The sequence below is a fragment of the Micromys minutus genome, assembly GCF_963924665.1.
Source record: "Micromys minutus genome assembly, chromosome: 21".
Taxonomy (NCBI): Eukaryota; Metazoa; Chordata; class Mammalia; order Rodentia; family Muridae; genus Micromys; species Micromys minutus.
In genome coordinates, this window is record NC_137956.1 from 52,016,063 (window position 1) to 52,035,884 (window position 19,822).

Genomic DNA, 19,822 nt, shown 5'->3' on the forward strand with positions numbered 1-19,822 from the left:
GGACCAGGCCGAGGCTCCTTGGCCACCGCACCTGGGGAGCGGTCGCACCAGAGCCGTGGTAGCTTCGGGGTACGCTGCGGGTGGAGCGAAGAGGAGGAGGGTGCACGATGTCGGCCGCAGCCTACGAGCATCTAAAGCTGTGAGTCCTGCTGGCTGCGGCCGCTGACGGGAAGGACTGAGGGGCGAGCGGGCGCTGAGGCCCGGGTGTGTGCGGCCCGCTGGCCGGGCTCGCGGGCTGGGCTTTTTCAGCCCGGTCTGGCTGCTGCGTAGGCCGGCGTCCCGCAACCTCGCCCAGCGCTGGGCCTGGCGCGGTGAACCGAGCCGGAGCCCGCAGCACCAGGAGAGGCTGCAGCCAACTTTCCCTGGGTGGCCTCTGCGAGAGGCCTTTCTGACTGGACCTCCGGGAGTGCTCTAGCGCCCGCTGGCTGAGCAAACCTGGGCCTGGGAGTCGCAATGACGGGTCCTTCGTAGGGCGCAGCAATAATTTAGTCAGACGTCCGAAGGGCCGGTCGAATTTACTGTGCTTGTTTCAGCAGACTGTGTTGACAGCTACAGGCTCGCCTCTAGTTTTGGCGTAGCATTGTTGACTTTTAGCAAAGCCAGGTATTTGAGATTTTGAGACCCAGCCTCTGGTTGTGTTGCAGAAAATAAGAATTTATAAGCTCCTTGACTCGTCCTGGGTTAAAGGGCTGGGGGATAATTTCTCTCGTTGTTACTTACCCTCAGCACCTGCGCTCTTGTTTATGAATAACTTCTCCCTAACTGCTTTAATAATTTACCACTGACCATAGTCTGGGAATGCCTTTAGTAGCAGAAGCAAATATAACTTGAAAAGCCAAGTTAAAATATCCTGTTACGTAGACAGAGGCATTCCAAGTCATTCGCAGGAAACCAAATGTAGTTTGGGTGCTTCTAATGAATAGCTAAAAGTGTAAAGTTAGGAGTACAGAATTTGGAGGGAGGCCATCTGCCCAACACTTTGCTCGTGTGTTTTTGTTTTGTTTTGTTTTTTTTTTTTTTTCCCCAGTTCACCCTTTGTGCCTCTTCTACTTGCTACTTTTTCTCTTGGAAAACCCCAGCTTTACGCTTCTCCTCCACATTTCTTTTAATTAGTTTTCTTTTGTAAAGTGAGCATTGAACTTATTGGTGACAGTTGAAGCAAAGTGCATTGGTCTTTGTCGGGCCAAAGTCACATGGTATTTTACTGGCAAATTAGGTTACTGTACACCTGATAGTTGTTGAAGGGCCGAACATGATCTTACACTAGGTCTCAGGTGTGTGTAAGTAATTTGGAATTTTGCCTTACTCAGCTTTGGGTTACAGGAGATTGTTGAGTTTCCCTGCATCAAAGAATAATTCAGATGGATAGCTAGAGAATTAGGAAGATTATTTTTGAGCTGCCCAGGCACTAAGTCTCAACAGTCCAGACCTCAATACTGGCAGGCACCATTTTATGTGTACATAGAAGAGAAGGGAAATTTATCCTCCAGAAATGGGAATGATGGTTTTGTGTTGAAGTGGAAACTATCAGTATGGACGTTCCCATCAGCCTTTAGGGCGTGGATGTTTCTATAAATGTGAAGGTAGAACTTGATTGCAAGTTTTTCTTTAGCAAGGAGTCTGAGTTGGAATCTGTTTTCACCCCCTTTTTTTAGCTGTCCAATTTAAACTTTTGAATATAACCCATGGGCAAAGAATATTTTGTTTTAGAGGCAATTGTAGGTGGAATTAGTTAACCTATGTAAGAATAATGGGACTTTTAAAAATGTCTTAAAAGAGCCACTATGAGCAGTTACTTTGCAGGGTGATGGTGATGTCTTCCTTTAATCTCAGCACCCAGAAGGCACAGGGTTTCTGAGTTGGAGGCCAGCCTGGTCTCCAGTGAGTTTCAGGACAGCCAGGGCTACACAGAAAAACCCTGTCTCAAAGAAAGAAAAGAAAGTTACTTTGTTGTAGATGTGGACATGCTTGGGTATGAAATGGTAACTCCTTCACTCTGTCGCACACTTTCTTTAGGTCATCTCTGCTTTGTTAAAGTCTCACCTTCTAGAGGCCCATCCTCCAGTTCCTGTTACAATTCCACATCTGCTCTATTGGCTACAGGCTCAAGCCACCTGAATTCTATGTTCTTTATAGTTTTGTAACTTTACTGTCTGTAAGCCAGTACGGTTGCTACTCCTCTTTTAACTTCAGTCTTGGGTTTGCAATTATCTTTCTGCCAGAGGACTTTCTCTCCTGTCCACATGCTGGTCACATCTGGAAAAGAAGAGAGGTCTTGGGTAGTTTAGTCAGAACAGACATGGATTGACTTCTAAAACTTTCTACTAGCTTTGTGTCCTGAGCAGGCTATTCAGCCTCGGTGAAGAATTGTTTTATTTTGAAAATGAGTGTTTATACTTCATAAGGTTTGCAGATAAAGTACTCAGGTACCTCAGATACCTTCTCTGAGAATCTTGTTTTCCTTCATTGATTCCCTTAAGGTTTTTGAAGCCAAAAAGAGAGGCTTTATTGTCACACTGCTTGGGCACCAAATATTCATACAATTTACAAATTCTGTTTACTCTCTATTAGACGAGAGTAGTGAAAGCTAGAACGACCAGTCCAGAGTCCTGTTTGAATCAGAGATATAGTGGTGCTTGAATGTACCTAAAATGTGATCAATAGCTTAGTGTTTATTCCTCTCTAAACTTTTTTAATACTTAGCATGAACCTTTGACAAGCATCTATTCCCTAATTCTCTAGAGTAAATGAAATTTTCAATATAGAACTGTCCAAGAACAGAGTCTGGGATAGTTTGGCATGTGTTCTGTTGAAGCAGCTAGTGCTTATGTGCTTCATATTCATTATGTTAGTGCTTCTGTAAAGTCATAGGTTGATCTATAGTACGCCCTCATTGAAGAGTGTCACGTGGTGTCCTGGTCATATAAGTCACACATTAAGCATTGCAGAGTCAACCTTGAAACACGGTTGCCCAGGAGTCTAGGGATTTTTCCATTACCCTGCATTATTCAAATGACCTTTCTTCTCTTATCAGGTTGCTTTCTCCTTAGTCTGTGGACAGCCATGTGTAAGAGAAAATTGTTGACACATGGGTTTTTCATATAGAAAACAAATTTAGCTTGTTTTGTTGTTTTAAAAGACAGCACTACTACCCATGCTGGCCTGGGATTCATGACTCTCCTGCCTCAGTGTTTTCAAGTACTAGGATTATAGATATTGGTCGGTATGCCTAGCTTTTTTAGGCTACTTGCAAAAGCATGAATAATGTTAGACACAATTAATCTAAAATTACAAAAAATAAAAATAAAAAAATGCATTATTGGAAAAATACACCACCCATTTCCTCCTTCAATGTCAGCCAAAACAAAATGTAAGGCAAAGAATACTTTTAGGTGTGTCTAGCTTTTTGACATTGTAAAATGTCTTTACTGTATACAAAGTTCACATTTAAAAAGCATGCTGTCAAGTTGCACAAAAAACAAAACAAAACAAAAAAACCTACCAAAAATGTGCTGGGTAAGTTTGACTGTGTATCAGGTATCAGGCTGGATTCATAGTTATTCTCAGTCACATGTTTATTAGGTACTAGTTTACTTCTGAAACAACAACACAAAAAAAGAAAACCCCTCTTCTCTGAGCTGGAGAGATAGCTCAGTGCTTAAGAGCACTTGCTGCTTTTGCAGAGGACCTGAGTTCATTTCCCATTTCCCACATTGGGCAGCACACAACTGCCTTTACCTCCAGTTCCAAGGGATCCAAAGCTGCCTTTTGGACTCTGTAGGCACATCCATTCATTTATTCACTCATTATTCACTCATTTACCCCCCCCCCAGGCACCTTCACTCACACATACACTTATATTTGAATAATAATTATAAAAATAATACTAAAACAAAAATCTTTTTAAAAGACGTGTCTATAACTTTAGGGAAAAAGAAAAATATCGTTTCCTCAGGAATTTGCTTTCCTTAAACACTCGTTCTGATAGCTCTCCAGTTAGGAGAAATATGAGGCTATCCCAGACTGTACTGAACATATGTCCAGTTCGTCTTGCACAGTGAACTCTCAGCTTATTCACACAGCTTTGCATGGAGGGAAGGTTTTCTTCATGAAATAAGGCACAGACAATAGGGATTTGTGTTCAGGGGGCATTAGTTAGATGGAAGTTCCTAATAAAGAGTTCTATTTGAGAGAGGGTCTCCTAGAGCCAGGTTGGCCTTGAACTTGAGCATGACTTGAACTCTTCTGCCTCTCTCACAGATGTTAGGGTTACTACAGTGACTACACAGTGGGTTTGAAAAATTAGGATCTGAGCCAATTAATGCCTTTAATCCCAGCACTTGGGGGCGGGGGGGGGGGGGCAAAGCCAGGCAGATCTCTTGAGTTTGAGGCCAGCCTGGTCTATAGCATGAATTCCGGGACAGCTAGGGCTATACAGAGAAACCCTGTCTTGAAAGAAAAAAAAAAAAAAAAAAAAAAAAAAAAAAAAGCAAGCAAAACCAACCAAAGAGTTATGATCTGGTTTGGAGGAGTCTGGTTGTTAGTGGGTTTTGAGGTACATAAGGGAATAGATAGGTTGAGGAAGTTTTGAAAAATACAGAATTGAAAAGAATTAACTTCCTATAGACACTTGCTGGGTTGGGGGTTTTATTGGGCTTCTGATGAACCTGTGCACTAAGGACCTCTTTGCTAACGCTTACTCTTTTTCTGTCTTTCTCTTCTTGGCAATGACCATTTTAATGGGTGAGAAATTGGCTGGTAGTAATACATATAAAGTAGGCTAATTTTGCACATTTTCCTTTTAAACCATGTAACATAACAGAAAGTGCAACTTAGTATACTGCAGGGGCAGCAGGTTAGATAGTAAAGAAACACTGTCTACAGCCTCATTGTGATTTGACAATATTTGAAGAGGTAAGTTGGGGCCTGAAATAGGATGTGTATGATGCACAGGATGTAAAGTTGTATTTTCAGACTCTAGAAAATCACAATGGTAGGAAATGATTATGACCTTTATGCTTAGACTGTGATACCACTTTTTTCTTTGAATTTAACAAGAGCCATAAAGAGCAATTTTTGATGATGAAAAATTTGGACATTACAACATTTCTACTTGGACTTTGCTATCAAGGTGGTTTTGTTTTTTGCTTTTGTTTTTTAATTATTACAAAAAAATCTCCATAAGTTACATTTATAGTCTTGTGACCAGCTAGCTATCTTGAGATACAAAAAGTTTCTCATCAAAGCTGATACTAAGGGAGGAGATAGGTAAGGAAAGGGAAGAGGAAAGAAAAAAGGATAAAAAGATAGACGTGTCTGAGATATGAAGCCCTCTCTTTAGCTTTGTCCTAAATGACCTAAAAGTCTACCTTAATTCACAGTTTGATTTCTGAATATATTACATGTTCATTGTTATGTTACTAGTAATATTTTCTGGGCTAGGATAAAGTATTTAAAATAGCTTACTCTGTCACAAGCCAATAAAAACATCCAGTTAGGATCTCATAAAATAATGCAAATGTTTGCTGACTAAACATTCACCACCATCCTCCCCCTCCAAAAGGATTCAACTTTCACTTTCTTCTCCCATGAGAACAACTGAGGCAGACAAGTCAGTGTCTTTGTCTACAGTGGCCACTGGTGAAGATTTAAAGGAAATCAGCAGTAACACCATGCACATCAGCAAAAACTGCATCACAGAATATGTAGTCAACAATGAAGTACTTGAGTTTTAAAGAATCTCATCAGCTTTTGAAATGAAGTCTAGGGAACATTAAAAACTTATAGGACAAAAATTTACTACGTAAGGCAACTATATTTCAGATCAGGGTTAAGGCCAGTTAATGAGTGGTAGGAAGGAAGACAGCAAAGAAAATGACACTGCTTCTGTGTCCAGTAGGATTCTAAGTCATAGTTCCTGCCTTTAGAAACCTTAGTCAGCTGACGTCATTGTTTTCAGCCCAAGCCTAGAATAGCATTTTTAATTAAGCAAACTTTTATTGGTACATTCCGCCTGATTAAAAGTCCAACACCAATAAGCAGTTATGGCTCTGAGACTTCCAACCTCTTGCACAGTGGAGCAGACTACTGCCCATCCTTTAGTTTTTGTTACATCCAGGCTTTCTTTCATAGAAATTGGTGCAAGTTTTCAATATTCTTTTATTTTTTTATTTTGAGGCAGGGTCTCACTCTGTAGCCTGGGTAGTCTGGAACTCACTGTGTAGATCAGGCTGGTCTCAAACTCAGAGATCTTCCTGCCTCTGCCTTCTGAGTGTTGGGATTAAAGGCATGTACCACCACATCAGGCCCAACCTTACTTGATTTAAACCAGGTAAATATTGTGGTCAAAACCCTAAACATGTTTTGTTTATAAATAAGAAATAAGAGAACATTTTTAGTGACATTAGTATAGTAGTGGTAGGGCAGTATCTGTGCTTAGATTGTCACACCATCTCTCTGAGAATTCAGAACAACAGAAGGCTTTTAGGCCCTTGTAACTCTGCCTTAATCTGTCATTTGATCTCTGAGATTATATATTGAATAATCATTGTATTACTAATGACAAGAAAATGCACTTGGAGACTTGGAGAGCATAATGTTGGTAACTGTAAGAGGCATCATGGCAGGTGGGGTATTTCTTTCTTATCTCACAAGTGAGCCCAAGAAGGAGCATTTTTGCCAACTACAGCAGATCTTTATATAAGTGGCCTCTGTTCACATCTGTCCTGCCACTGTCTACTTTACATAGATGACAACTGTATCTCTCTTCTAGTAATTAAAGAAGTGTCTCCTCCTCTCTGAATGACAGTGGTACAGGAAAGTCCCCTGCAAGTTGCTTGAAACCAACTTGTCTGGGATTGCACTCTTGGTGGCCAGAGCAAGCAGTTGTAGGCCTCATGCAGCTTCCCTAAAATGTCCAGGGAGTTTTCAAAATGGTCAGTGCTGCCATAAGGGTTTTTCTGATGGCTGATTAACTGCATAACAGGTTTTTGTTTGTTTTATTTTTGTTATTGGTTGGTTGGTTTGGTTTTTGATTCTTGGTCAAGACAGAACAGCAAGTGAGAGGCTTACTATGGCTGGCAATTAGAAAGCCAGATCACCTCCTTTTCCCCAACGTCTTTTCTTGGTTACAGGAAGAATGTTCATATTGGTATAAAGTTCTATCCAGATAAGTTGGAATACAATATTTGGGCCTTTCAATATTAAGCTTATTGTTAATGAGACTAAAACAGATTTTTTTTTTTTTTTTTTTTTTAGCTCTAGGGTTAAAATATCAGGTGTAGGTATTTTTTTTCTTGTAGAAATATCAATATCAGAGTAATTATACAAATAATCATTTTAAAACAATTGTGGTTATATAAATTAAAGCTTAGCTATGTAGCCTGTTACTGTTCTTATATCTTACATGTGCAGATGGTGTATTTGAATTGAATATAACTCGATTCTAGTGTTACTCTATCAAAATTTAATTGTGAAGGTATTTTTTTGTCAAAAACAATCAGAGTCTTCTATTTAGTATTTCTTTAAAACATTAGTTGAATAACGTTTTTGGTCTTATGTTGGGGAGTTGTATAATGAAAATGTGTAGTTTTCCCTCTTGTGTTAAAGGATGTTACTTTGGGGCTTAGATTGGCTCAGTGGGTAAAGTGTTTGCTGTACTAGAGTGAGGACTTGGGTTCGGATCCCAAGAGCCCATGAAAAGCTGAGCAGAGTAGTTAGTATATGTGTGTAATCCCAATGCTCCTTCTATAAATGGGAGGCAGACATAACCTCCAGACCAGCGAACTGGCATGTTGATCGGCAACAACAGGAAACCCTGTTCTAAACAAGATGGGAACAAGGACTGACGTTTGAGGTTAGCCTCTTTACCTACTGTCTTAGTCAGGGTTTCTATTCCTGCACACAAACATCATGACCAAGAAGCAAGTTGAGGAGGAAAGGGTTTGTTCAGCTTATACTCGCACACTGCTGTTCATCACCAAAGGAAGTCAGGACTGGAACTCAAGCAGGTCAGGAAGCAGGAGCTGATGCAGAGGCCATGGAGGGATGCTACTTCCTGGCTTGCTTCCCCTGGCTTGCTCAGCCTGCTTTCTTATAGAACCCAGGTCTATCAGCCCAGGGATGGCACCACCCACAATGGGCTGGGCACTCCCCCTTTATCACTAGTTGAGAAAATGCCTTACAGATGGATCTCATGGAGGCATTTCCTCAAGGGAGGCTCTTTTCTCTGTGATAACTCCAGCTTGTGTCAAGTTGACACAAAACCAGCTAGTACATCTACACGTGAATGCTGTGGCACAGGTGTAACTAACTACACATGAGATTTTTAAAAGGTATAGTAAGGATAAAAGGCTCCTAGCTGCAGGAGGATCACAAATTCAAGATCTGCTTGGCCTGAATAGCATATTTTCTCAAAGCAAAAGTACCATTCCTATGTGTCAGCTTTTATTACCCACAAAATGCTCCTGTGACTCTGTTCTGGGGTAGATGTGAGCATTGTCATCCCCAGGCTTAATTAAGAACGCAGATGGCTGTTCTTTGTGCCTAACAGCTTTTAAATGTTTCATTTAATCCTTAAACAAGATTGGTATCCTATATCATCAATTTACTTTCCTGTGTGGTGTTTGCTTCCCACTAGAAAGTAAGTCTGTGATCCAGGGACTTTTTGGAGAAGCCCGGCACTGAGTATATATTCATAACTAGGCCAGCACTGTGAAGCTAGTAACTAGCATAGTGAAGATAAGAACCTCTGTGTTTTGTGTTGTTGCTCATCTCCATGCCTTTTCAGGATGACTACTTCTAATGTTCTTCGACATTGTTGAAGTATTTTGATTAGATGCTGTCTTAGGTTATTGCTGTGATGACACTAACCAAAAGCAGTTTGGGGGGCGGGGCTTATTTCATTCATAGTTCCATATAGCAGTTGAACTTTAAAAGCAGTGAGAGCAGGAACTCAAGCAGGATAGGAGCCTGAGGGCAAGAGGTGATGCAGGGGCCATGCAGAGCTGTGTTAAATCATTAGGACCAAAAACCAAGTTGGGAAGGAAAGGGTTTATTTGGCTTATACTTCCAGATCATAATCTATCATTGGAGAAAGTCAGGACAGGAGCTCAAACAGGGCTGGAACTGGAAGGCAGGAGCTGATGCAGAAGCCATGTCGAGTGCTGCTTACTGGCTTGTTCCCCCATGGCTTGCTCAGCTTGCTTTCTTCTAGAATCAGGACCACCACCCCAGAGATGGCACCACTCACAACGGACTGGATTCCTCCCATATCAATCACTAATTAAAAAAATGCCTTACAGCCAGATCTTTTGGAGGCATTTTCTCAATTGAAGTTCCCTCTTTTCAGACTCTAAATTATGTCAAGTTGTATAAAACTAGCCAGCAAAGACGCCATTGATCAATTTTTATAAGTTTTGATTTCTCATGTAAATAAAGGCTGTAAGCCTGCTTTGACCGACTGATTGTGGATAGTTGCTTTGCCAATACTGGGCTGGAATAAAATAATTAATTGTTGGTTTTCTTCATAATAAAGCCGCATAGGCAATGAGCCATATCTTCTTACTGCTTATTTAAAAGTCAGGTGAGAAGAGCATCTTTGATAGTTGATGTAAACCTTATTTAAGAACTTCGTGGAGTGTCATAGGATACTCAGTGAGAGACAAGATGTTCATGGATAGCACTGGCCACACATAAAAGCATTTCACATTGCTTTTTCAAGTTCTAAGTTTGCTTGTGCCTTGGAGAATGCAGTGAGATGTTTGTCCCACAGCACATGTGTTTAAAAGCATGAAAGACTCATGGCATGAATGGACTCTAAATGACATGTTTAAAATGTCATCACTGTAGAAAGAACACTTTTTTTTTCTGAAAAAAACTTAAAAAGAAGTCTATTTTTCGGTTTACTAATTTTTTTTGTACTATATATTGTATTACCTGTTGTTGAGTCCCTGTGTTGGTGTAATGCTTAGCACATAATTTTTAAATGAACATTACTCAGTAAATGTTACACTGGAATACAGCTTATGTACACATAAAATACTTTCTGCAGATGGGGGCTAAAGTTGAGAGCTGTGAGCAGGCTCTTGCTGTGTGGTTAAGCTGGGCTTGAATGCAATGATATTCTTGCCTCGACCTCCATGTCTTAGAATCACAGGCATCTGCCACCTTGCCCTGGCTCTGGAAACCCATTGTTTGAAATGACTTGGACCTAGATAAAGGTAACTATGTGTGGTGGCTAGTTGTATGTTAATTTGGCACAAGCTAGAGTGACTTGGGGAGAGGGGCTTTCAATTAAGAAAATGCTTCCCTGAGTTTGGCCTGTCATCAAGTCTGTAGTGCATTTTCTTAATAAGTAATGATGTGGGAAGGCCCATCCCATTGTATGTGATGCCACCTCTGTCTGGGTTGGTGGTCCTGAATGCTATAAGAAACTAGGCTGGGCAGGCTAGTAAAGAAGACTCCTGCATATTCTCTGGATCAGCATCCATCTCTAGGTTCCTGCCCTGTTTGAGTTCCTGCTTTGACTTCCCTGGACAATGGACTGCAAGTTGTAAGATAAAATAAATTCTTTCTTCAAGTTGTTTTTGGTCCTGATTATGTTATCAAAGCAATAGAAACAGAAACTCAGACACTTTCCTATGATGAAATAGAAAGTCCTTAGTTTTGTTTGCTTCAGTATTTACTTTTCCTTATTATATTTCTTTTTATTATAAATATTTATTGAATATTGGCATTTAGTTCACATAAGCCAATGGTGCATATTTAAAATATACAGTTTGGTAAACATGGAGATTTTTACACTGTCATCAGTGCTGGTGTTAAGATACAGAATTCATCCTCTACCCCACAAAAATTTTTTGTGCACACAATCTCCCATTTTTCTCCCTCTGCACAAGTTAAACACATGTTCTGTCCTGGTAGAACATGCCCATGGTACTCTAGGTAGTTAGTTACACAGGAGATAGGAGTCCATTCACTGAATGTTTGTTTGTTGTGGTAAATATTATTTGTGGGTTTCTACTCCACCTTAGATCATTTAGTTCCCAAATCAAAGACACGAAACCTTTATACTTAGAATAAGCCTTAAGGCACTAGAGCTGGGTGGACATCAGTCCTCTGTGCTGTTTGTCTGCTTCCCTGTCAGTAACCCTCAGATAGCACTTGTCATGTTCTGCCTGGGCTGGCTGCTCCAACTCCAGCAGGCTGGCCCTCATGGTCATGTGCTCACAATCCGCCTACCCCATATCGACTTCTCCTTCTGCATCTTTCCTCCTTCCTTGGTCTCTACCTCAGACCTCATACCTAGGAACTGAACTATTCTGCCTAGCTACAGGCTGTAGACTTCTTTATTCAACCAATAGTTTTAAATTAAGGAGCAAGGTTTGCACAACAAAAGCTGGCAATTGACTAAGGCTTCTAGACCTAGGATACAGAATTTAGCATTATAATACATACCTAGGACCAAAAGTTCATGGCACCTTCTTTACTAATACAACTCTGAAGCCAAAAAACCAACTCAAATACTTGTCAACAAGGGATGAAGAAATGGTGCTGTGTCTGTTAATGGAATATATTGAACAGTAAAAGGAAGTGAACTACTGAATATTGTAATTTGAAACAGATTTGCCTTTTTTGTTGTATAATATTTTGCTTGATATTAATTTTCATTGTTAACATCTCCTTAAAATGAAGGAATATAGTCTATTCATTTATTCTGATATTACAGTTTAGTTACTATTAGCTGATAAATGAATGTTAGCTATATCTGAGTAGTCAATGATTGGCTGTTTCTCAGAAAACTCAGTCAAATAGTAAGTGTAAAAATTCTGCTACAGGACACATTTCTGTAATACCAGATAACATTCTAGGTAAGTAGGAAATGATGCCAGTGATGGCGGTGTGGATTTGAGTAAAATGAGGCAGAATCACGGGAGCAGAAAAGCTAAGTGGGAAGAGATGGGTAAGACCCTAGATTGCTGTCACACACACAACTTCAAAGTCTGCTAAGTCAGCAGTAAAGATTAGCGGGGCTTTCGGGTGTGTGTATGGCCTGCGAGGACTCTTGAGCTCTGCCTGCAGTGGCAGCAGCCTCACTTCTCCAGTTAAGGTCTGCTTCATCTGCACTGTTTGCCACCCTTCGCCTCCTGTTTACTAACTCTTCATATTTTCTGAATTAGTCCTTAGCTGTGCTGAGTTGTTTGGCAGGGCTTTGCAGAGACAAGGCGAGTATTTGTCTGTTGAACTATATCCCTAAGCCTTTCTTCTTTTCCCCTAACCCCTTCTGTAACATCCTATTTACAGTGTAATAAGCACTGAGTAAATTCATAAGGATAATGAATTTAGCAGTGCCACTTATTTAGAAGTAGGAAATTATGCAGCACCAAAAGCCTGTTGTAATAACTTAGTCTTGATTTTATTTGACTTATTTATGTCTACCAATTCATTTTAGGCATATTACACCTGAAAAGTTTTATGTGGAAGCTTGTGATGATGGAGCAGATGATGTACTCATCATTGACCGAGTGTCCACAGAAGTCACCCTTGCAGGTATGTCTAGCTAGTTTCAGAGCATTCCAGAAACCTTTAGGACTGACATCATTGGTGCATCCTTATGAGGCTCTCCGAGTGTCTAGTTACAAAGCTTAGTTCCTGCTGCCTCAGTTTATTTTAGGGGGAGGTGTTTTTTGAGAAAGGGTTTTGTTGTACAGTTCAGGCTGTCCTAGAATTCATTAATGTAGCTTAGGCTGACCCAGAACTCTGGATCCTCCTGCATCTACCTCCCAGTGCTATTGTAGGTGTGTGTTACCATGTCTAGGCCAGAATTATTCCTGTTTCTTTATCTGTATTATGATAGGTTTGATTTCAGTATCTAAACTCATCTCTAAAGCTAACTAACATTTGAATGAGTATGAAGATGTTCTTGCTTTAAGTGTCAGGAGCTTTCACAGCTACTTTTGCTTTTGTTTTGAGAAGTTTCATAACTATGAGGGTACTTTTAATGTGAAAAATAAAACGAATCACTGGTTAAAACTTGTAAGTATTGCAAGCAGTGCTTATTTTTTAATCTAATTTTATTTTTTGCTTTCCTTGGGTGTGAAAAATATTTTTCCCCAGTTGTATTTATGGAACAATCTGAGTTCTGAAGAAATTAATGCTAGTTTTGATGACAGTGTGCAGGTAATAGTATATTAGAATCTCTTATTTCATTTATTAAACACTAAGTCATAGCATATTAGAATTTCATATTTCATTGGTCTAGTACCAGGATACTCATATTAGGATGTTATATTTTATTGATTTAACATTTCCAGTTCACTTCCAGACAGTTGCATTTTTCTTTTTTTTTAATGATATATTTGTTTTATTTATATGAGTACACTGTAGCTGTCTTGAGACACACCAGAAGAGGGCATTGGATCTCTTTACAGATGGTTGTGAGCCACCATGTGGTTGCTGAGAATTGAACTCAGGACCTCTGGAAGAACAGTCAGTATTCTTTAACTGCTGAGCCACCTCTCCAGCCCTATGTTTTTTATTTATTTTAAAGAAAATCTTTGAAGGTGCTCTTTTCTTTCTTTTGTTGGTGTTGTTATTGTTGTTTGAGACAGGGCTTTTCTGTATAGACCTGGCTGTTTTGGAGGTTGTTCTATAGACTAGGCTGGCCTTGAACTCCCAAAGATCCTCTTTTTCCTCTTGGAGTGCTAGGATTAAAGGTGTGTACCACTACTGCCTGATTTAAGGTCCACTCTTAATCCTAGTACTTGTGAGGCAAGGCAAGTAGATCTCTGTACATTCAAGGTCATCCTATTCTACATAACAAGTTCTAGGCCAGCCAGGGTTATCTATTGAGACCTGTTCTGAACAATGACTTGGAGACTTTTATCAATAACCTTCTAGCACTACCGTCTACTGACCAGGCACGTGGCCCATTACCTTTCATCTTAGTCCTAGCCTAGCCTCTCCTCCTTTATCCATGTCCTGATGGTGACTCCCAGGGTCCCATCTCACCATTTGAAACACTTTCACTTCTTTGGGCATGGAAGTCCTGCCTTATCCTTTCCTGCCCAGCTATTGGCTGTTCAGCTCTTTATTTAACCAATCAGAAGGAGACCATTGTTTACAAAATGCCAAGGCAGGAGATGCTTAACAATTCCAAAATCTGGCCTTTAATCAAATCTCTGCCAGTTCAGAAATCAGCATATAAATAATACAAGGATAGTCTTTACACTGTGTACAAAAATATTACTCAAATAGAGACCCTATCTCAAAAGATTTGAGTAGCCAAAGTATGTATTTAGTAATAATGTTTCAATAGGTAAAGTAAAATATAAAAATATTTTCAGTATATTAATAAGGTGTAAAAAAATTAACTAAACTTACCATATGTGTGGGTAACTGGTTATTTCTATAAGCATCTTAGTTTTTCTTTGATAAATGTCATTAGAGCTCTGTTTTAGATTGATAATTAACATATTTTGTCTGTCTCTTGCTTGATAGTTTCTCTTGAAGGTAGCTAATTAATTTTACTATAATTAATACACTTCCAGAGATACATTATACCACTCAACACTCTTACTCCTTTACTCACTAGTGATGTGAGCTACTGCTTTGTAAGTGTTCTAGTAAAGTGTATTCTCAGTTAATTTTGGACTAGCAATGGCTTTACTTGTAGGTAGAGATGGTAGCTCCATTTTAGTAGACTGAAGTATTATTTAAATCGATTTACTTGAAGTTACTTAAACTAGGTTTCTATTTTGTTGGTGAGCTTTTCTATTCTTTTTTAGTCAAAAAAGATGTTCCCCCTTCTGCTGTCACAAGGCCAATATTTGGGATAATGGGCACAATCCATCTGGTGGCAGGTAAGAGAAAATAAGCCATGATGAGCAAAGAAAGTAATTAAATGAATAACATTCGATAATGAAAGTATTCCTGTCATTCTTTAGATAAATCTCTAGGTTAAGTATTTGTCATTGGTTTCTAAAAAAATAATATTCTCTAGACAGTTAAATTTACCACCCTGAAGTATTCTTTTTAAACGAAAGGTTTCATGTTTGATTTTATTCCGCAGTTGAAAGCTCATAAATTTTTATAAATTCTGAGAACATTTAATGTTAGTGTGTGTGCTTGAGACAGTGTTTCTCTGTGTGGTCCTGGCTGTCCTGGAAGCTGCTGTATAGATCATGCTGATCTGGAACTCACAGAGCTCTTTCAGTCTCTGCCTCCCACGTGCTGGGAGTAAGAGCATGCACCACCATGCCTGTCCCATTTAAAAACTTTAATGCATTGATTTATCAGAGTATGATAATTCTTCAACCCTATACTGACACAACAGTGTATGCTACACTGTAATATGTGGTATGCATTATTAAGAAGGTAGTTGTTTGAGACATGATCTTAATCTATAGCTGCATCTGGGTTTGAACTCACTCTATATTCAAGGCTGGCTTCCAACTCACTATCCTGCGTCTGCCTCCCAAATGCTGGGATCATTTCCATTTAAATTTCATTTTTCTGAACTTTGAAAAAGTTTCTCTTTTTAGATTTCAGTCACAATGTTAGGTGCTGAGTTACAAAAGATTTCAAATGTTCCTTTTCTTTTTGTAGTTCACAATCTAGTGATGGAAGTATACAAGTAATCAGACAATGTAGCACAGTATGACAGCTTTTAGGAAAGATTTAGATATAGTAAGACCTCTGGGCAAGGCAGTTGGAGGTAGAACATGGAGCCCAAAGGTCATAAAATTAATATGAGAGCTGGGATTATAGGTTGGTGGTAGTGTTTACCTATCATGTGCAAGACTGCAGCTTCTGTTTTCTGTCTCACACAAGGAAGGGTAAGGGAACCATGTTTAATGATCAGGGTAAAGATTAGTGTATTGTGCATGGGCTGTCATGATGCTGACTGCCCTGCACTGCTCAAATCTTGTGAGTTCTGGTCCAAGGTACAAGCTTGGGAAGTAATGACAAGCAGAGCCCTGTGTGCCTGAGAGTGAAAGGGGAGGAAAGATACTTTTTCTCTACTCTCCAAAGGTTTGTTTTTACCTTCTTGAGAAAAATATTGTCCTTTTAGTAAGATGTTTCTTCTAAATGTATATTACTCTTTCTATTCATAAAATTTAAGAATGCTTTAAAAATGGGACTTTTATTGGAGGAGCTCAATGCAGTCTCCTTTTTCCAGGCTTTAAAGTTTACATATAAGGGCTATTACTATGTGTTTTCTGTTTGTTGTTTTTATGATATGCTAGGACTCAAACCCAGGGTCTCCCACAGGCTCTACCAATTGACCTTAATCTCCAGCCCCGTTTTATATTCCTTTTTAAACATTTGGCCTTTTCTTTTCTTTTATTCAGGCAATTATCTTGTTGTCATTACCAAAAAGATAAAAGTAGGTGAATTTTTTAATCATGCAATCTGGAAAGCCACAGATTTTGATGTTCTTTCTTATAAGAAGACAATGTTGCACTTAACTGATATTCAGGTAAGACTTCAGTAGTTACTAACCGCAGAGCTCAAAAATGCCATGCAGTAGGGTGTTGTAAAATGTAGATGGGTTTCTTATAAACTTAGTCATTAAACAATTTTAAATGAAGTTGTTCTACTACAATTTTACCTATCCACAAAAATATTCTTTAAGGGACTAGAGAGATGACTTAGTGGTTAAGAATACTGAGTCCTTCTTCCAAAGGACTCTGGGTTCAGTTCTCAGCATCCACATGCTATCTTACAACTGTTCAAGTCCAAGGGATCTAACACCTTACACAGATACACGTGTAGGTAAAACATCAATGCATATTTTTTTAGAAAAATCATTACAAAAAACAATTTTAAAAAATTATATATTTTTTGGTTTTACTTTTAAGTAATAAAAAATTTAAATTACAAAGTTCTTACAGATTAAAAAGGACAAATAAAATGCCCAAGAACTTCATACTTGGTGGGTGGTAATGATGCATACTTTTAATCTCAGCACTTGGAGGCAGAGGCAGGCAGATCTCTGAGTTGGAGGCCAGCCTGGTCACAGAGCAAATTCCAGGACAGCCAGGGCTACACAGTGAAACCCCTATCTTGAAAAACCAAAAATAAGTAAAAATATAAGAACTTAATACTCGGCCTTAGCTGAGTATTCACTATAAAAAAATAAAGTATTAGATACTTTTGAAATTTGTTTTTATTTCTTTTTTTCTTCCAGAAAAAAAGTTTTCTTCACTGTTAATCACATAGGACATGTGTGTGTGTCTGTGTGTGTGTAGAACATGTGCATGTATTTTCACATACTCTTCTTTGTTCATTTCCTTTGTCCACAAATTTCAGCTACTTGGTTTAGTTAACACTATACCCCTAACAACACAGTAATATTAGTGACCATGGCATATTAATTGAAGAAGTGACTTAGCAAACATGGAAGTGCAAACAAAACTGATAACTCTGGAAGTGATTTGAAGTTGGACACGATGGAGCTGTGGAGTAGCTTGACTAGGGCAACGTAGCAGTCACCAGTCTAGAGACTGAGAGCAGAGCCAGAGGTGTTGTTACCCAGCTATGCTCACAGTGGAGCGGCTTTGACAGAAAGGAGGAGCAAGTGATAACGGCAACACACTTTTTGTTAAAGAGACTGATAAATTATTATATGGCATTCAGAGTGTAAAGGATAAAATGCCAAAAACGCTTTTAGACTTAGAAAAGTTTGTGAAGTTTACCAATGTCAGCACATAATTCTCAGTCATAAATAATGTGACAGCAGTGGGCAGGTACTGCTCAGGTCTCTTGATAAATGTTTTTGAAGTGAAATGTTTTTAGTTTTTATGTTTCTGATAGTTATAAACTGAACCTAGCAGTACCTACTACTGTAATTCCAGCACTTTGAGACTGAGACGGGAGGAGCCAGAGTTCAGGCCCAGCTGGGCTGTATAACGGGGCTCTGTGTCAGAGATGGAAGTACATTGGTTCATTAAATACGATGCTAGCATTCCTTCCACTATTCACTTATTGTAATTGTTGGGTTTCAGGGATTGCCACACAGACCATATACACACTGATTTCAGTTAAGCAAGAATAGGTTATTGAACCCATACCCCAAGACTGATTGATTAGGTCCACAACAAAGGACTTGTGAACCTAATTGTGGTGCTAGTATGGTTGTAGGGCAGGCTTTTTATAGGAAAAACCAAGTTCAGAAGTTCAGAAGGTAAGGGTGGAGAGAGTACTACATTTTTGGCTGACTAAACAAAATATTAAGTGAGGTAAGAGGGATGGTGGACGGGTGTGAACAGGGAGTTTCAGAGCATAAGTCATACAGAGTGCTATGACCTTTAAGGAGAATTTTTCAGTGTTAGCTAAGGATAGTTCTCAGCAGAGTCTGAGAACCTGAACTTACTTTTATGAGCAAAATGGAATCTGAATACAAAATGGCTACAGTTATGTTAAGGGGAGCAGCCTCAACAGCAATAGGAACATCTTTTCTCCCTTTGGTTTTTGAGACTGGGTTTTTCTTTGTACACCTGGATGTCTTGGAAATCACTCTGTAGACCAGTCTAACCTCCAACTCAAAGATCTGCCTGCTTTTGCCTTCCCAGTTCTGGAAGTAAAGGTGTGTGCCACCACCAACTGGCTTATGTTTGTTGTTTTTTGGGTGTGTGTGTGTGTGTATGAATGTTTTGCCTGCATGTATGTATGTGCACTGCATATGTGCCTGGTCCACACGTAGGGGTCAGAGGACAATTTTAGGTGTTGGTCAGACAATTTTCGCCTATAGAGGTCAGAAAAGGGCATTGAGTTCCTTAAAAATAGTCACAGCTGTAGGTGCTGAGATGAGAACTGAATCTCAGTTGTCTAGAAGGGCAGCTGTTGCTCTTAACTACTGAGCCATCTCTTTATCCCCAAGAACATTTTTAATATTTTCATAAACTCTTAAAGGCTATAGAACAATCAATTTTCTAGTGGCTTATATAAAATAATTTATGTTATTAATATAACATGGTGTGGTGGTTCATGCCTTTAATCTTAGCACTTGGGAAGCGGAGGCAGGAGGATCTCTGAGTTTGAGGCCACCTTGATCTACAAAGTGAGTTTGAGGACAGTCAGGGCTACACAGAGAAACCCTGTCTTGACCCCCACTCCCCAAAATATACATATATATCATTGTAAATTTTTACACTGTTACAAAACAAAGATTGACAATACTTATTTTCCAAAGGTATTTTGCTTGAATCTTGTATGATACTTTCACAAATTGTATTGCCCTGTTTTACTTTTAAATCTTTGTATGTATATGTGCTTGTGTGAGTATATAGACTGGCAGGTATGTGCCATGGTCCACACGTAGGGGTCAGAGGACAATGTTAGGTGTTGGTCCTCACCTTTGTTTGAGGTCTCTGGTTTGTCTCCACAATCACTGGTCCATGAACTTTCGGGTATTTTCCTATTTTCACGTTCCAGCGTACCGTGGGAACGCTGGGATTATGGATGGTGGCACTGTGCCAGGGTTAGGTGGGCCTTACGGATCTGAACTCAGGTCCTCACGCTTGCATGGCAAGCATTGAACCCACCAACCAATAATCTACCAAGCCCACTATTGAGGTTTTGAAACTTTCTAGAAGTGATTATTGGGGTTACAAAGTTACACCTCTTCAGGATGCTTGTTTTCAAAGTAATTTACTATGTTTGTTCTTTAAAAATGCCCTTTCCATCCATCCTATGTAACCCTGGGTGTCCTAGAACTCACAGTGTAGACCAGGCTGGCCCCAAGCAGACAGAGATTCTACCTGGAGTGCCTGGATTAAAGCAGACACATTTAAACATGTTTTATACTTGAGTTTTCTTT

At 39.4% G+C, this 19,822-nt stretch overlaps 1 protein-coding gene across 1 annotated transcript in view; it reads left to right on the plus strand.

Moving 5' to 3' along the window:
- SACM1L (SAC1 like phosphatidylinositide phosphatase) overlaps positions 1-19,822 on the plus strand; it is a 51,693-nt gene continuing 31,871 nt past the window's right edge. The window contains exons 1-4 of the mRNA XM_080933918.1: positions 1-139; positions 12,452-12,549; positions 14,787-14,861; positions 16,353-16,480. Of these exons, the coding sequence (XP_080790044.1) occupies positions 108-139; positions 12,452-12,549; positions 14,787-14,861; positions 16,353-16,480 (333 nt within the window). The 5' untranslated portion in view covers positions 1-107. The remainder of the gene's footprint in view (positions 140-12,451; positions 12,550-14,786; positions 14,862-16,352; positions 16,481-19,822) is intronic.